The 13,914-nt window shown below is 42.8% G+C and overlaps 2 protein-coding genes across 2 annotated transcripts in view; one reads left to right on the plus strand and one right to left on the minus strand.

The window, feature by feature from the left end:
* Positions 1-580: 580 nt before the first annotated feature.
* Positions 581-9,950, plus strand: mindy4b (MINDY family member 4B). The gene is made up of 12 exons (XM_062552901.1): positions 581-789; positions 943-967; positions 2,169-2,345; positions 3,581-3,700; positions 4,688-4,785; positions 4,943-5,108; positions 5,308-5,373; positions 5,550-5,620; positions 7,952-8,024; positions 8,520-8,696; positions 9,027-9,207; positions 9,527-9,950. The coding sequence occupies exons 1-12, from the start codon at positions 668-670 to the stop codon at positions 9,667-9,669; spliced, it is 1,419 nt and encodes a 472-aa protein (XP_062408885.1). The 5' UTR covers positions 581-667; the 3' UTR covers positions 9,670-9,950.
* A 345-nt stretch (positions 9,951-10,295) lies between these two features.
* Positions 10,296-13,914, minus strand: part of zmp:0000001236 (mastermind-like protein 2) — a 28,349-nt gene continuing 24,730 nt past the window's right edge. Inside the window, exons 3-4 of the mRNA XM_062552737.1 lie at positions 12,344-12,452; positions 10,296-11,894 (exon numbers count right to left, since the gene is read on the minus strand). Of these exons, the coding sequence (XP_062408721.1) occupies positions 10,987-11,894; positions 12,344-12,452 (1,017 nt within the window). The 3' untranslated portion in view covers positions 10,296-10,986. The remainder of the gene's footprint in view (positions 11,895-12,343; positions 12,453-13,914) is intronic.

The raw sequence follows: 13,914 nt of genomic DNA on the forward strand, positions 1-13,914 counted from the left end.
TATAACAATTTAACAAGGCAAGGGGCCAATCATTGTTCAGATGTCATGCATAAAGCTGTTGCATGTCTAAGTCTTTAGACAAGAGTAAATGTGTCAACTTTGACAGAAGACACATAAACAGAAAAAGAAACTCACTCCACAGAGTACCTGCACAATAGAACCATGCACACTGCTCCATAAAACAGCTAGAACTATCCACGTGTTTCAAAATAGCTTTGATTAGGCTACGTGGTTGCGTTGCGTTAAGAACTTCAGTCATTAAGGGCAGGGCATGATGTGATTTGGGCATAGTGTGTAATCACAGTGCCTGTGGTTACCAGGGGTATTCTAGATGGAATAAAAGTAACAAAGAATGTCTATCCGTTGCCTTATTGCGTTCATAGCCATACCTGGAACTCTCCTTCCTATCTCCATATTTTATTTGAGACATGCTATTCTTGCACGTTAGCAACATGATAACAAAAGTAGCCCTAAAGTTTTAAGAATTCACCTAAACTCAAACAGTTGCAACGTGGATCCGTTGGGTCGACCAGTAAACAGCAAGCTTGCGTTTCAACAATCCGTCCTTGGACGCAATCGTCCAAACAAACGCTATTTTGTTTCAGACATGAAGAAACGCGGCTTGTTTAGAACAACCTTCACAGCAAACTGACTTTATTTCTTATAGATGGAAGAGGACACAGACAACTCAGAGACACCCAAAGCAAAAGATGTCAACATGGAATTGGAGGAAATTCTTCAATTGATAGCAGACCTTGATCGGAAGAGAGCGCTCTTCAACGCGCGAGGGTAACTAGCGTCAGTCGAAACATTGTTTACTTGCTACTACTGACTGCTTCGTCATTATTTCATTGATGATTTAGCATTATCTTTCAAATGTCAAATATGGATACTGCACGAGTTCAGTTAATTATATTAACATTAAATATTGTTGCGTCTTAGGTTGGAATTGCGAAGTTTTGCTAAGGTAAGCCAGAATTATTCTATCCATCACGTTTTAATGCCACACCGGTGAGAGGCTGCATATCAGTGCCCTTCCTGCTAATGTTACATTACTCATAGGTAACATTCTCAGGTGTCATTCATTCTGTCAGGCATAGTTATAACAGAGAAGGCTATTGGTGTGTTTGTGTGTATCCATTGCGTCGTTACCCATTTGATCACTGTCAGAGAACCTGATATGTGTAGGTGCAGCTTGGGTCCAGAGGTGTGTGTGTGTGTGTGTGTGTGTGTGTGTGTGTGTGTGTGTGTGTGTGTGTGTGTGTGTGTGTGTGTAGTTTTGCATCTTTCTCTCTCTCTATCTCTGTCTGTCTGTCTGTCTCTTTGAGTATGTCTGACAATGAGCTAGCTCCATGTTTTAGAGTTTACATTTGAGTTGGTGCAGCGTCTTAGATCCTGTAATGACAGACTACCAGGCGCTTCTGCAGACCATTAGAGCTTTGCAGCCCACCAGGCTAGGATATATTGAACTCCTCCAGGAAGAGGTGAAGAAGAATCAGGATGTGAGTAGTATCCTAAAGTGGTTATCTTATTTATTTGACTATGTGTATTCTAAAGTATCCTTAAGTAGATACAGTATATCTTATATAATGTTTTAGATAAACATGGTGATAACCAAATACGTTTTTACTAAAGGGGTGATATGAATGTAATGCACATTTGCATGTGTGGATGAACACTGGGACATTTTCAGTGTTATATAGGCCTATATGTTAGTATATTATTACTTATTATATAATGTTATCATCTGTATGTTCAGTGAGTGTTGATATATTGTAGCTGTAAGCAAACAGCATTGTGCTTTCAGGCGTGTGGCTTCTGGCTCTTTCCTCCTGTGAGCCATTCAAATCAGAAGCAGAGACATGGCTTGTTTAATCTCCTTTCTCTGTCAGTCTTATGTGGGTGTTTTTCTCATTCACTCATTCCAAGATAAAAAAAAGTGCTTCTTTCTTTAAGGTATGCAGTTATCTCACTAATTGTGTCATCAGCAATGTGTAAAATATCAGTGAAAAGCTGTAAAATGTCGAATGAGATGTGTCTCAGAGCTTTCATCAAATTATAGCCTAATTAAATAATGAATTCTATGTTTTCTGTCATTCATCTCACTGTGTCCAAACTATTGGGGTTGATAGCCATGCTCTCTCTGTCTCTGTTTTTCTCCCCACCAGAGGCCACCTGAGCGCTATAAAGCAGAAGAGGATGCAGAGGACGTGTCCAGGTCTGCGTCTGCCACGAAGCCTTCGCGTGGTCAGGGCCACCAGCTGACCGTCCCGTACTCTATCCCCCGAGCTCTGGCTGTGCCCCCAAGTCTGGGTGGGGACCCTGTGTCCCCAGAGCTGGCTGTGGTGAGTCCTGCAACCTGAGCTGGATATCTGACACCAGACACCAGACCACTGCTACACTCTCACTGTGAGCCTCTGCTGTCAAGTGGTTGTTGTGAGAATAGATACGGACATATCTGTGTTCCTGGGGGTGGGTTTGGCTGTGTGTTGTATGTTTTCCATCCATGTACATCTGTGTCTGTATAAGTTATGTGAGGGATGATGAAGGTGTGTGTGTGTGTGTGTGTGTGTGTGTGTGTGTGTTTTTTTGTGTATGTGTGTGTGTGTTTGTGTGTGTGCGGGAGCCCTAAGCACCTGGCATTACGCGCTTAATTTATTCATGAATGTCTTAAACAAAGGAGTTAAGCATTGACTCAGTGAGTGTGTTGTAGGGAAAACCGAGCTAAGATTTACTTTCTCACACCTGCCTAACTATTGATTAAAGATGCTGTTCGCGCTTGCGCAGGAAGTCGCATTTGTTTATGTTTATGCATAAATTTAAAATAATTAGAATACTCTTTTGTCAAAACAACATGTATTATATTTTAGCCAAGGACCAAACGAAACACACCAGAAAGGTACTGTAGCTCATCCCTCCGTTCAGTATTTGAGAAAGTCGTTTTTGTTTGGGGGACAGACTGCCCCCACAGCCTGTGCTACCCAAAGAGACTGTTTATTTATTTATTTATTTATTTATTTTACAACTTATTCACAGAATGGGCAGCCAGCAGATCGTGAGGACATGACTGTGACAAAAAATGCTATGGGCTTGAAATCACAAACGATCGCTGACTGTGCCTTTAAAGTGTATGTGTTTGTTGTGCAGTTGCATTTCTGCACATTTGTGTCTGTGCAGTAAGAGTTCATGTAGCTAATAATGCATATGTTTATTTTGTCCTGAGTATTATATTCTCTGTAGGTATAGCAATAGCATACATATGTTTACGCCATGTATGTTTGTAGATAGCTGTGACTTATACTTCAAATACGTCAGTTGGAATCATTTAGATGCAGCAATTACTTGACACATGAACCAAAACAATTAAACAGACCATAATCTCAGTATTCAACACTTCACCTCAAATAGTGTGATAATCATGGTTTGTTCAAGCGAAAGCCTAACAGACAGGGAGCCCAACCATAAAGTGTTTGGCTACCAAAAGATAAGCTATTTCTGAAAATAGTTAAGGCAGTGGGGCCATATGAATTATATTTGCTACATTAAAATTAACATTTTCTGTTTGTACCTTAATATACAGAGTCTTCGGAAGATCCTTTTTGGCAATGTGTTTCATATCTTCAACTACGAGTGGAAGAAATCTTTCTTCAAATTCAGAGAGCCCTACTCAGCTCTGTCATATGCTTTGGAGGCAGAGCGGGTAAGCTGTTGGGTTATGGATGCTAAAGTTCCCTCTCTGTGTCTGTCTAATGGGTTCAATGACTTTCACACTGTGCATGGCAAGCCTCTCAGAGCTTCTTAGCTTCGTAACTCTGGAAGACTGAGGGTTGGGTTATGTTAGTGCAGAAGTACAGAAATAGCAATAAACTAAATGGCCCACTCCGGCAAAAACCTTTTTAACCTTTTTCAAGGTGTCCATTATGTGTTTTTTAATGTGTTACTCATATTAAAAGACAGTCAACATCATGACCGAGTACTGTATTTCAGGTGGGCAATCCACTGGTTGATATTTCAAAATAACGAATCAGAACAATCTGTCATTGAACCAAATTCATAGAGCCTAATCCCCCCAAGAGGACACAGATGCACATTTAGTTTTGCAAGATAAGCAAGCTAACGTGTTAGAGTTCAGCTCAGTTACCTCATTATGCCAAAGGGAAACTGGCAACAATACAATATAAACATATACAGCAACAGGAAATTAGCATACTGCAAGAATATCATTTCATCACCCCGGTCTAAATCTGCTGGGTGCTGATTTCTCAAGTTAATTATATGTTTCAGCAGAGAGCAACATTTAGCAGATTTATTGTCCAAGGACCAAAAGAGTTCTTGCTTTTATCGCACCAGTAAAATGGTACTCTAAGTCTCTGACCTGAAGGAAGAATGTCAAACCTAGAGTGAAGGGGGTGTTTCGCACAGCCTAATATAGATCTCTAGAGGGGTTGCAATTAGCTCTGCACGTCGAAGATGAGGCAAGGGGAGTAGAGATGCATCGGCTTAGTCATTTCATGGGCAGGAAGGATTTTTTCTTCATGAAAAAAATTAATATGTATCTATTAGGAGCTAATCGGTTGCCAGAGTGTTTAAAAAGCAATATGTAAGCTCTGGTAATGATGACAGAAATGACCTGATGTATTTGTTCCAATGTTGACATTTAAGGGTGTAAAGAGAGTTTCTCTTACAGGGTGGTGCCCGAGCAATTCAGATGGTGGTGCAGGCAAACATAATCAAATATCTCCTGTTTTCACGGACGACCAACTCTGATTGTTATGGCACGCAGAGGTGAGATGACCAATCCAGACCTCTAAAGGCCCCCTATGGGAATACTCATAGCCTACATTAGTTTTATGGTTCACTTATATACATGACAGTATAATAGATGTATCAACACTGTCACGTGTTCCCCTTTCTCTGTCCACTCCACACCTGCGGGGGTCAGTCTGGAGGAGGTGGATGAGAAGGAGCAGGAGCGCGCTCTGGCCTCTGCTCTGGCAGACATCCTGTGGACCGCTGGAGACGAGCAGGCTGCCACTGTTGCCCTGGTAACCTCCGAATGCTGTTTCACCCCACTCTTGGACTACAAACCTGACAACTTCACAGAGAGGGTACTGACACTTCAACGTCTCACTTTTCTTTCTGCTGAACAAATGAACTTGAGTGTGCAGTCTCAGCGTTGTAAAGGGTTGATAAACACTTGGGCTTTGTCAAGGAACACAGCATTTCGCAAGAATCTGGGTCAGTGCTATTGAAGGTTGTTTCAGGCTGCATCTAGTAACCGTCAGTGTACTTTGCTCTATTCTGCAGCTACAGCTCTTCAACTTTGCTAGGAGAGAAGACACAGAGAAGTTCCTCTATGAGCACATCCAATGTGTACGTTCCTCTTATGGCCATCTCCAATCACACTTATAGAAACAGAAATATGGATGATTATTTTATCTTACTTATAATCTTCTTCTTCTGTATACACAGTATATCAAATATATAAAATATATGTCATGAATCATTGGAAGTTTGGTGAGAGACCCTGTTTCATTTGCACTTTTCAGTTTAAAGAGGAGGGGAGCCATGGAGTGATCCTCTTTCTCTACAGCCTGATTGTATCCAGGACTATAAATAGGTAGGAAACTGAGATCTCCCTCCATCAGATGATGGCTGGGTTGTTCAGGGTCTTCCTTTCTGTCCATCTCTTTGCACGCTGCCTTATTTGGCTGTTTCCTTATACAGTCATGTGATACAATAGATATCAGTGGACGTGATGGGATACTTGTTCATAGAAATAAAATTTGTTACGTTGTTATTTCTAGATTGATGAGAAAGAAGTAAGTAAGAAAAAGTCTAGACTGAAATAGTCCTATGTGTGACAGTGACAGACAACAGAAGAACCCAAGAGGGAGCATAATGCTGTATGATTAACTTAAAATGGATGCAATGAGTGCTATGAACCCTATAGGCAAGCATTAGTGACTTGAATTTGATTCAAGCAGCCATAGGTAGCCAGTAGATACCGGTGGGTTTGGGTTTAAGAACTAAAACATCTAATTCAACATTTATGTGTTGATATTATATTTGGTCAAGATAACCAAGATTTCAGTCTTTAGTAGAGGTTTAGCTAAAGGTGCCATTCCTTCATTCATTTTGGTGTCTGAAAGGCAAGCCAAGATCGGCGCCAAGAAGTCTCTGAAATCCGCACTTTTGATATGCTTAGATGAGATTGGAGACTGGAGACAATGGAAACAAGTTCGTAACCTGAGCAGAGATGAGTGAGGGCTTTTTGAGAAGTTGTGTTATCCGAGCCTGCTTGAATGTGGTTGGAAATGTTCCTCAAGTCAGAGAAGCATTTATCACATGTGTGATTGCTGACACAATGGTGGGAGATATGGCTTGGAGGAGGTTGGTTGGAATGGAGTGCGGTGGATATATATAGAGGCATCCTTGGCCTCAGTTCGAGCTCTGCCAGAGGGAGTTGGTGTGCCACTGGCTGGAGGAGAGTCTCAGGGTGCATTCACACTAGATCGTTTGGTCCAGACCCAAGTTCCTTTGGACCAATGGTTCAGTGATTTTTAATAATATGAATGCAGTCCACCAAACCTGGGTCTGGACCAAGGTCTGCTAGAAAACAGTGGTCTGGGGTATGTTTTGAATGCTATCTGTTCTAAAAGCAGGAAATAAACTGTCATTTTTGTGGTGTTGCCAAGCGATATGGGTAAAAAAAAGTTAGTGTCTATGACATAAACGGACACGGGTCTGCAAACACAAATGTAATGTGAGCGTAGAGCAGCTGGGTCAAGGCTAGGGGCGAGTAATCACACTCGGGTACGGTCCAGTTAAACGGACCCAGTGTGGAAGCAACCTTAGTCTCAGGAGACAGAGAAAGGCATGTAGTAGGGACTGCTGCGTGTTCTGCCTTTAGTGAGAGGTCTGAACAGGGAGAGAGATAGGAAGACTCATGAAGCCCAGCTCACATTAAAGGCGTTTTGAAATCCTAACCGATTTAGATATCAGGTTGCATCACGCACTTAAGGAGACTCTCCACAGGGGTTCTTATCCTTAATCTCAAACATGCTCACCCTACAAGATTTTGAAATAATGGGGCATCAAACTCTACAGGATTCTGCTAAGATCATCTTGTCATGAATGCATTGGCTTATGGTGTAGAAGTGAAAAATGAGCTCTCCTTACCGCAAAGTGATATACAGCTCCTCTTACAGACATGAGCAGAAGCTACCTCAGAGGGAAAGAGTGAGCCACACGATATTACAGAGGTTGTGGTGGTAGAGAGGGCTTTTGTGCAGGCTCACGGAGAAATGAAGGAAATAATGGCTGAAGAGGCGTAATAGATGTGATCGTGAGGCTGTCTGTGGCACAGTTTCGAATGAGAATGAGGTCAAGTTCTGTGCTGGCTTTATGGACTGGAGGACTGTAAAACCTGCTTTAAGGTCAAATGAGTGTACCAGGGACAGGAAATGTGCAGAGCTTGGACTGCTGAAGTGGATGTTCATGTCACCTAGGATGAATAGCAAGCAGCCATGTTTACGAATGGAAAACAACAGTTTGTTTATCCACACATTTGTCCTTGTGTATAGTACAGTACATGTGTATAGTAAATGACTTGGTGCTGAAAAGGCATGGTGCTGAAAAGAGGTGAGTTTGCTTGGAGATGAGTACATTTCCATTCGTTGGACATGAGAGGCCAGTCCCTCCTGGCTTAGTGAGACGGGAGGTAGTTAGTGGACAAAGCCACCAGAGGAGCTTTGTATGGTAGCCTGCTCACATTTCAGAAAAATCACTCCATGTGGACAAACTGAATAACGGTTGAAGACAACCAGCATTCAATTCCTTTCAGTTCCTCTCATATGTAAGCCGTCTCCATCTAGGGACCAAAGCAGCTGCATGTGTGTCCTTCATTGATCAGTTGCCACTCAACTCATATTTTATCTCTTTTGAAAAGGCTGAGGGAAGACCTGGACAGAACCACCACTCATCTGCTGCAGCAGAGTTTGGGGAACTTTATCTGTCGCCAGGTAAGAAAAATGCTTTGTAGCATTGAGGAACTCATTTATAGTTCCCTGATGGTGGAACAGGCTACCAAGTGTTACCTGAGCCAGGGCATCCTTGTCTATCTTCATGAAGCTTTTGAAGACTCAACTCTTCTAGTACCTCCTCTCCTAACATCTCCAACATATCCTACAACCCAGCACACCTACCATGCACCTATACCATGCACTTCCTTTCTCCTTGTTCCTTTTACCACTATCTCATTTGATTACACTGACTAGTACTGTTCTTTAACCCCTACACTCTCATCCACTGGTAGTCTCTAGTCTTTGTAAAGTGCTATTTATTGTTACCCTAATTCCTCTTACCCCGATTTTTGTTGACGTTTTTAAGCACTGCAAATGCACACACAAAAATTGAGCCCACGATCTTTGTAATAATATTATGCAATTCTTATCTGTTGACACTTCAACCAAATGTGTCTCCTTCAGCAAACTTTGTCCATCTATGTTTTCCATCAGGCACTGCTGAACCTTTTGCTGACTGGACGAGCCAATCCTAAAGTGTTCAATGGGACCCTGCTGTATGATGAGGATGGGCATCTACTAGAGCACCCTCTGCATGGGGTACTGGCGCGCAGCGATGTCGGGTACCTGCACTGGAGCAGAGAGCAGGTTCAACAGGGCAAACTGCCAGTGGTATGTTCAAAAAGTACACCTCAGACCAGCTGCATTAATATTTTTATTTCAGTTTGAGTATCCGGTTAACTTTCTTTGATAAGTTTGAGCCTTCCTATTATTTTGATGAATGTCTGATGTGATTTAACATGCTGAAACATATCACATGAACTTAAACTAAGGGATATTTTCTTAATGAAATCTTACGAGAGTGAGCGTATCTCAAGTGGATGCAGAATGGCATACAGTAGCATTGCATAGCATAGCATAGCAATTTGGACTGGTATATGGATGGGCATCATCCAGGCATGGTTCAGTTGTCTGTTGTGACTGCCTGCTTTGTTCTGGCAGGTTGGCAGCATGTTGAAGACGCCAAAGCTGCCCATCTGGGTATGTAGCATCAATGACACCTACAGCATCATCTTCAGTCCACATCGCTCGCTCCTCTCTGACTGGAAGATGGAACATCTTTTCCACCTGTACTTTTACAATGGCCAGTCCGCCCAGACCAACACTGCTGTACTGACCATAGGTGCGTTATCCTTAAGATCAAGTACTAAACTGGCCATTTACACCTTTCTGACTCCAAAGAGGATGTTTTAGTTCACCTGTGGCCTGTGAAAGCCCTCTTCAGATTATAGCTTCAAATTAAACATTCAATAATTTGGGGGAATCTGTGCCTCTGGCTCCTCAAAATGTATGACAGGCTCAGCATTACATTAATGGATAATGTTCTTCCTTTCTTTAGCGTTTTTTGTTGTATTTTGTCTTGTCATGCTAGTTAAGCTTTTCTTCATTCCAAAGTCCCCCCTTTAATGGTGTTTTACTTGGAACTCACCCTCTCTCCCCAGACACTCATTCCCATCACTGGGAGTTGGAGAGAAGGGATGTCCAGGGGGACCCCGAAAAGAGATTCCCTTCTGTTGAGATGACCATTCGTACCAAATGGGAAGGGGCAGCCATTGACTGGAATGGGACAGTGCCTTTCTTCTGACAAGGCTAAATGGTGTCTGTGCTTTGTCCTTATTCAGTTCAAAGAATATGCCACAAGCTACAGAAAACTCTGATATTACATGGGGTATCAAAAGCATGAAAATAACATTTTGAGCTCAAATATCAACCACTTTTTGTGAATCTGAAACCACACTGGAGATTCTACCTTTAAAAACAAACTATTTTGCAATAATGCAGTTGCTGCCAGAATGTCTGTCATATAGATGATGTCTTGTCATGTGATGATGTCTTGTAACAGTGTGTAATAAAATAATTCACCTTTATTTGTCAGCCCATTTTGCCCTATAGCATTATCCATTATCCAGAGTGATGTTTATGAAGAATTGTCATTGGTTGTTACAAGACTAGTTTTAGTCATACCAGAACACCACCGGTGCCACCGGAGGGCATCCAAGTTTCAGCATTCTTTTTTTATTTAATCATTCTAAACCTATTTTGTGCTGGGAAATATTACTTATGTAAGACTTAATAGCCTAAACAAGATATGTTTGTTTGAAGATCAGAATGACAGACTGACCAGTAGGACAATACACGCAATAGTAGCCTACAATAACAATAGAATCAATCAACAACTTACGGAATGAAGCTGACGACTCAACATTATATAGAATCAACATTGCTTTTTATGTTACAGGTTTTTACCAGTATACAAAGGTGTAATTGACAATGGAGGCGTGTATCTTGGACATCAACATCAGATAAAGTTTCCTACAAAATATTTCATTACCGGATTCAAAATATAAATTGGTTACAAATGTATTAGTGAGACAACCCATCGAAACATATTTATTACAGAATAGCCAACTTGCGAGCCTTGATACCAGAAGCTGAAAGCCAAATTATGAATTATTGAACCAGATAGTAACTTCAGTGCTAAAAAGCTTAAGGTATGGGTCTATAGAAAATGCGAACTGTGATACATATATCATCCATATATTTCTCACTGTGCCTCATCGTATGAATACAACCCATTGTAGATGTTTAAATAAATGACCTCTACAGTTTCTACAACATAATGACTGACTGTTAGAGCACTGGTATGCACTAGTATACACACGTCACAAAATGTTGAGAAATGCTCCATATAAAACATGCTTGGAGAAAACAACATGGACTTTCTAACACATTCTTTTTAGACGTAAAATGTAATTATAATTTTGCATATACAAACATTTTCATATTTAGTATTAGTAATAACAATCATGTATATGTTATAAGCAGTCAATTTTATCAGAAATTCCAACCTCTGGAATCCTTTCATGATGAATCAATGGCTTCCTGGTTGCAAAGAGCCACTTTAAGAGTTTCCCCCAAGGATCTCTTCCAGGTTAATGTCCTTCATCCAGTCATCATTTCCTGTGCCTGACTTCAAGAGCGAGTCGATGAAATCCGAGTCGGTGTTGACCCCGGGCACGGTGTTGTCCCCCTCGGGCAGAAAGTCAAATGTGTGCTGGCCTGGGCGACCACCGCCGCTGTTCTGCTGATACCCCCTCAGGCTGGGCGGTGGGAAGGGACCAGTGCAAACTGACTCGGCTATGGAGCCTGGGTTCAGATTGGTGGAGGGTGTGGGCATCCGCGGTTGAGTCTGTGGCGGGCACGTTCTTGAGGTTGGCCCCCTAAGGTTGCCAGGGTTGAGGGGTGGCAGTCCCCCGTGTGGTGCCACTTGATTGGGGGGTCCAATGGAAGTCTGTGGGAAATGGTGGTGCCCTCCCAAGTCGGGCTGTGAGCCAGGGGATCCTGTGGATCCTGGTCTCCTCTTCAGGTCCAGCCCGGTCTGCTTGTGTCCCTGGGCCCAACTCATGCCTGCCTCCATGCTGGCACCACCAGGGGAGCCACGCAGCCCTGGTCCCAGCAGCCTGTGCTGACTCACCGCAGTCCTGATGCGTGCCTGGATGTTTGTGACCGCGTTGGAGGCAAAGCCCTGAGCGCTGGCTCCCTGGAACGGGGGCAGTTTGTTGGGATGTAATCCCCCCAGTCTGCTCTCGTTGCCGCTGTTGAAGGGGTGCTGGTGCTGCTGCTGCTCTCTCAGCGGGCCCGCACACGGCTGGACACAGGAGCCTTGACGGGGGTCCTGTCCGCTTGGGAAGGTGTCACCAGACGTGGGCATGATCTTAGAGGCCTGGCTGTTGGGCAGGGGGCAGGGCATGGCCTGTAGGTCACTCTGGTCTGGGCTGGCCTTTACAACAGGTTGAGAGGAGTTCATTCCTAAAGAGAATACAAACAAACATGAACAACTCTACAATGATAAAACAGGTTGTCGATGATGGCACTGGGTTTATGGTCAGGTAATCTGTACACAGTCAGCACCATTTTACATTGTAAGCTGATATCTTGTTGCCTGTTAGCTATACATTAGCCTTCACCACGGGCATAAAAGATGAATGAAGGGTGTACGCTTTGTCTGGTGTTAAATGTTATTATTATTTAGCTCTAGCGTGTTGAAGGTAAAAGAGAATAGATGGAGGATGCACTGCTGTTATTTGGACTAAACATGGATCTTTACGTGGAGTGAATCTTTTTACATTTAGACAAACATTCTACTCATAGTGAAATGGTGCCAAATGATACATAATGAATACAATACTGAAATGTTGAGAGAATACACAATATTAATACAATACTTGCAGCTAAAATGACGACATATTATTGATTACCTGTGTATATCATAGAGTGCTGTCCTCCTGCCGCCATTCTGGCCTGCTCGTAATCAGGGGGAGGCCTCGTGAGATGATGGCTGAACTGGTCTTGGGGACCGGCTTTATCCTGAAACACAGAGGCACACACTGACTGAGTGATGGTGATCATGATGGTGATCAGGAGAACTGAGCTGTCAGTGTCTATGTGCATGTGACCTGTGTATGTGCATGTGACCTGTGTATGTGCATGTGTATCATAATGGATAGCTTTGCTGTTTCTGCCCAGCAAAAGTCATGATATAGTACAGCAAAGCTACAGAGTGTACTCCAACAGGAAAGCAAACCCTCTGGTTTAACTTCAGGGAAAACAAGGAAACAATGGAGAGCTCTAGGGATACTGACCACTGGGATGATATGATCTGACAATGTTCATTGGACTTTGTGGAAACATATAGAGTAATGTAAAGGTATGCACAGATGTGCGGAAATGAAAATGTATACAGACATTCTAGAACCATCTGTTAAAAAAAGTCCATGTTAACCATGAGCGCATCACTGCTAGTGGTCTCTCGGCTGTTCCATGTACTCTGACAGACTTACTGCTGTACTGTGAAGTACCATTTTCTAGGAAACTAAAGTCCAACACATATCATTCATGTTCCTGCACGTAAACATAGATACTTAACTAAGCCAGGAAGCACAGTCATCCTCTCTAACCCCCTCCATTCAACCTTGCTGAAGAACTTGTTCCTGCAGCTTAGACGCACGGAAGCAGCTGTACAGCATGACGTGCTCTCTCGTCCTCCCACCTCGGTTTCCAGGACCACCTCGAGTTCCGCCTGAGCTTGGGTGGCCTTGTTTACACCCACAGCTTTTGCTCGTGTTGTAGATCTGCTGTTTGTTAAGCAGCAACGGCAGTTTTTATGCAGCAGTAGCTGTAAACTAAGCTTGATTAGAGTGATGTGGAGGAGCACAGGGGAGAATATATTGATGGTAAGGCACAGAGCATTAACAGTGACTTGGCCAGTCTGTAAAAAGCACACGCTGTGCCTTTTCATTTGATGTTGAATGCACTAAACCTGTAGGTGCATGCCACAGCTCTTTAACTGGCGCCCACAGCTCAACTGGAGCACTCAGTCACAGGCGCAACTGCACTAATCACGGAGCTGCAGCACTGCCGACCGACATTACAAGAGTCAAAAGATTTCCAGTCCCTGTTTTGTGGTTGTAATAGATCTGACCTGGAAACAACCATGTAGTTCAAGTGTAAACGGAACAAAGCTCTTGTCAACAGGATTGGAATGTAAAAATATGAAAGAATTGAGGACATTGAGGAAACTACTCTTTCAGTGACATTATTTTGATATGTATAAAACATTTTGACAAGAAGTACATACTGTACATTTAAAGGGGCACCACCGAGGTTATTATTCTCATATCCTGAAAGGCTCCTCAGAAGATATATACATCTCCATATTCCCTATAGCCTCATGCCTCCGTTTTTCTTGGTCTGAGAAACACTTCCATCATCTAGCTCCTCTCCTAAAGTGAACTCCATACGGTCATATGTCATCGCAAGGGTGAACTCC

This window comes from Sardina pilchardus, chromosome 13 (genome assembly GCF_963854185.1).
Source record: "Sardina pilchardus chromosome 13, fSarPil1.1, whole genome shotgun sequence".
NCBI lineage: Eukaryota > Metazoa > Chordata > Actinopteri > Clupeiformes > Clupeidae > Sardina > Sardina pilchardus.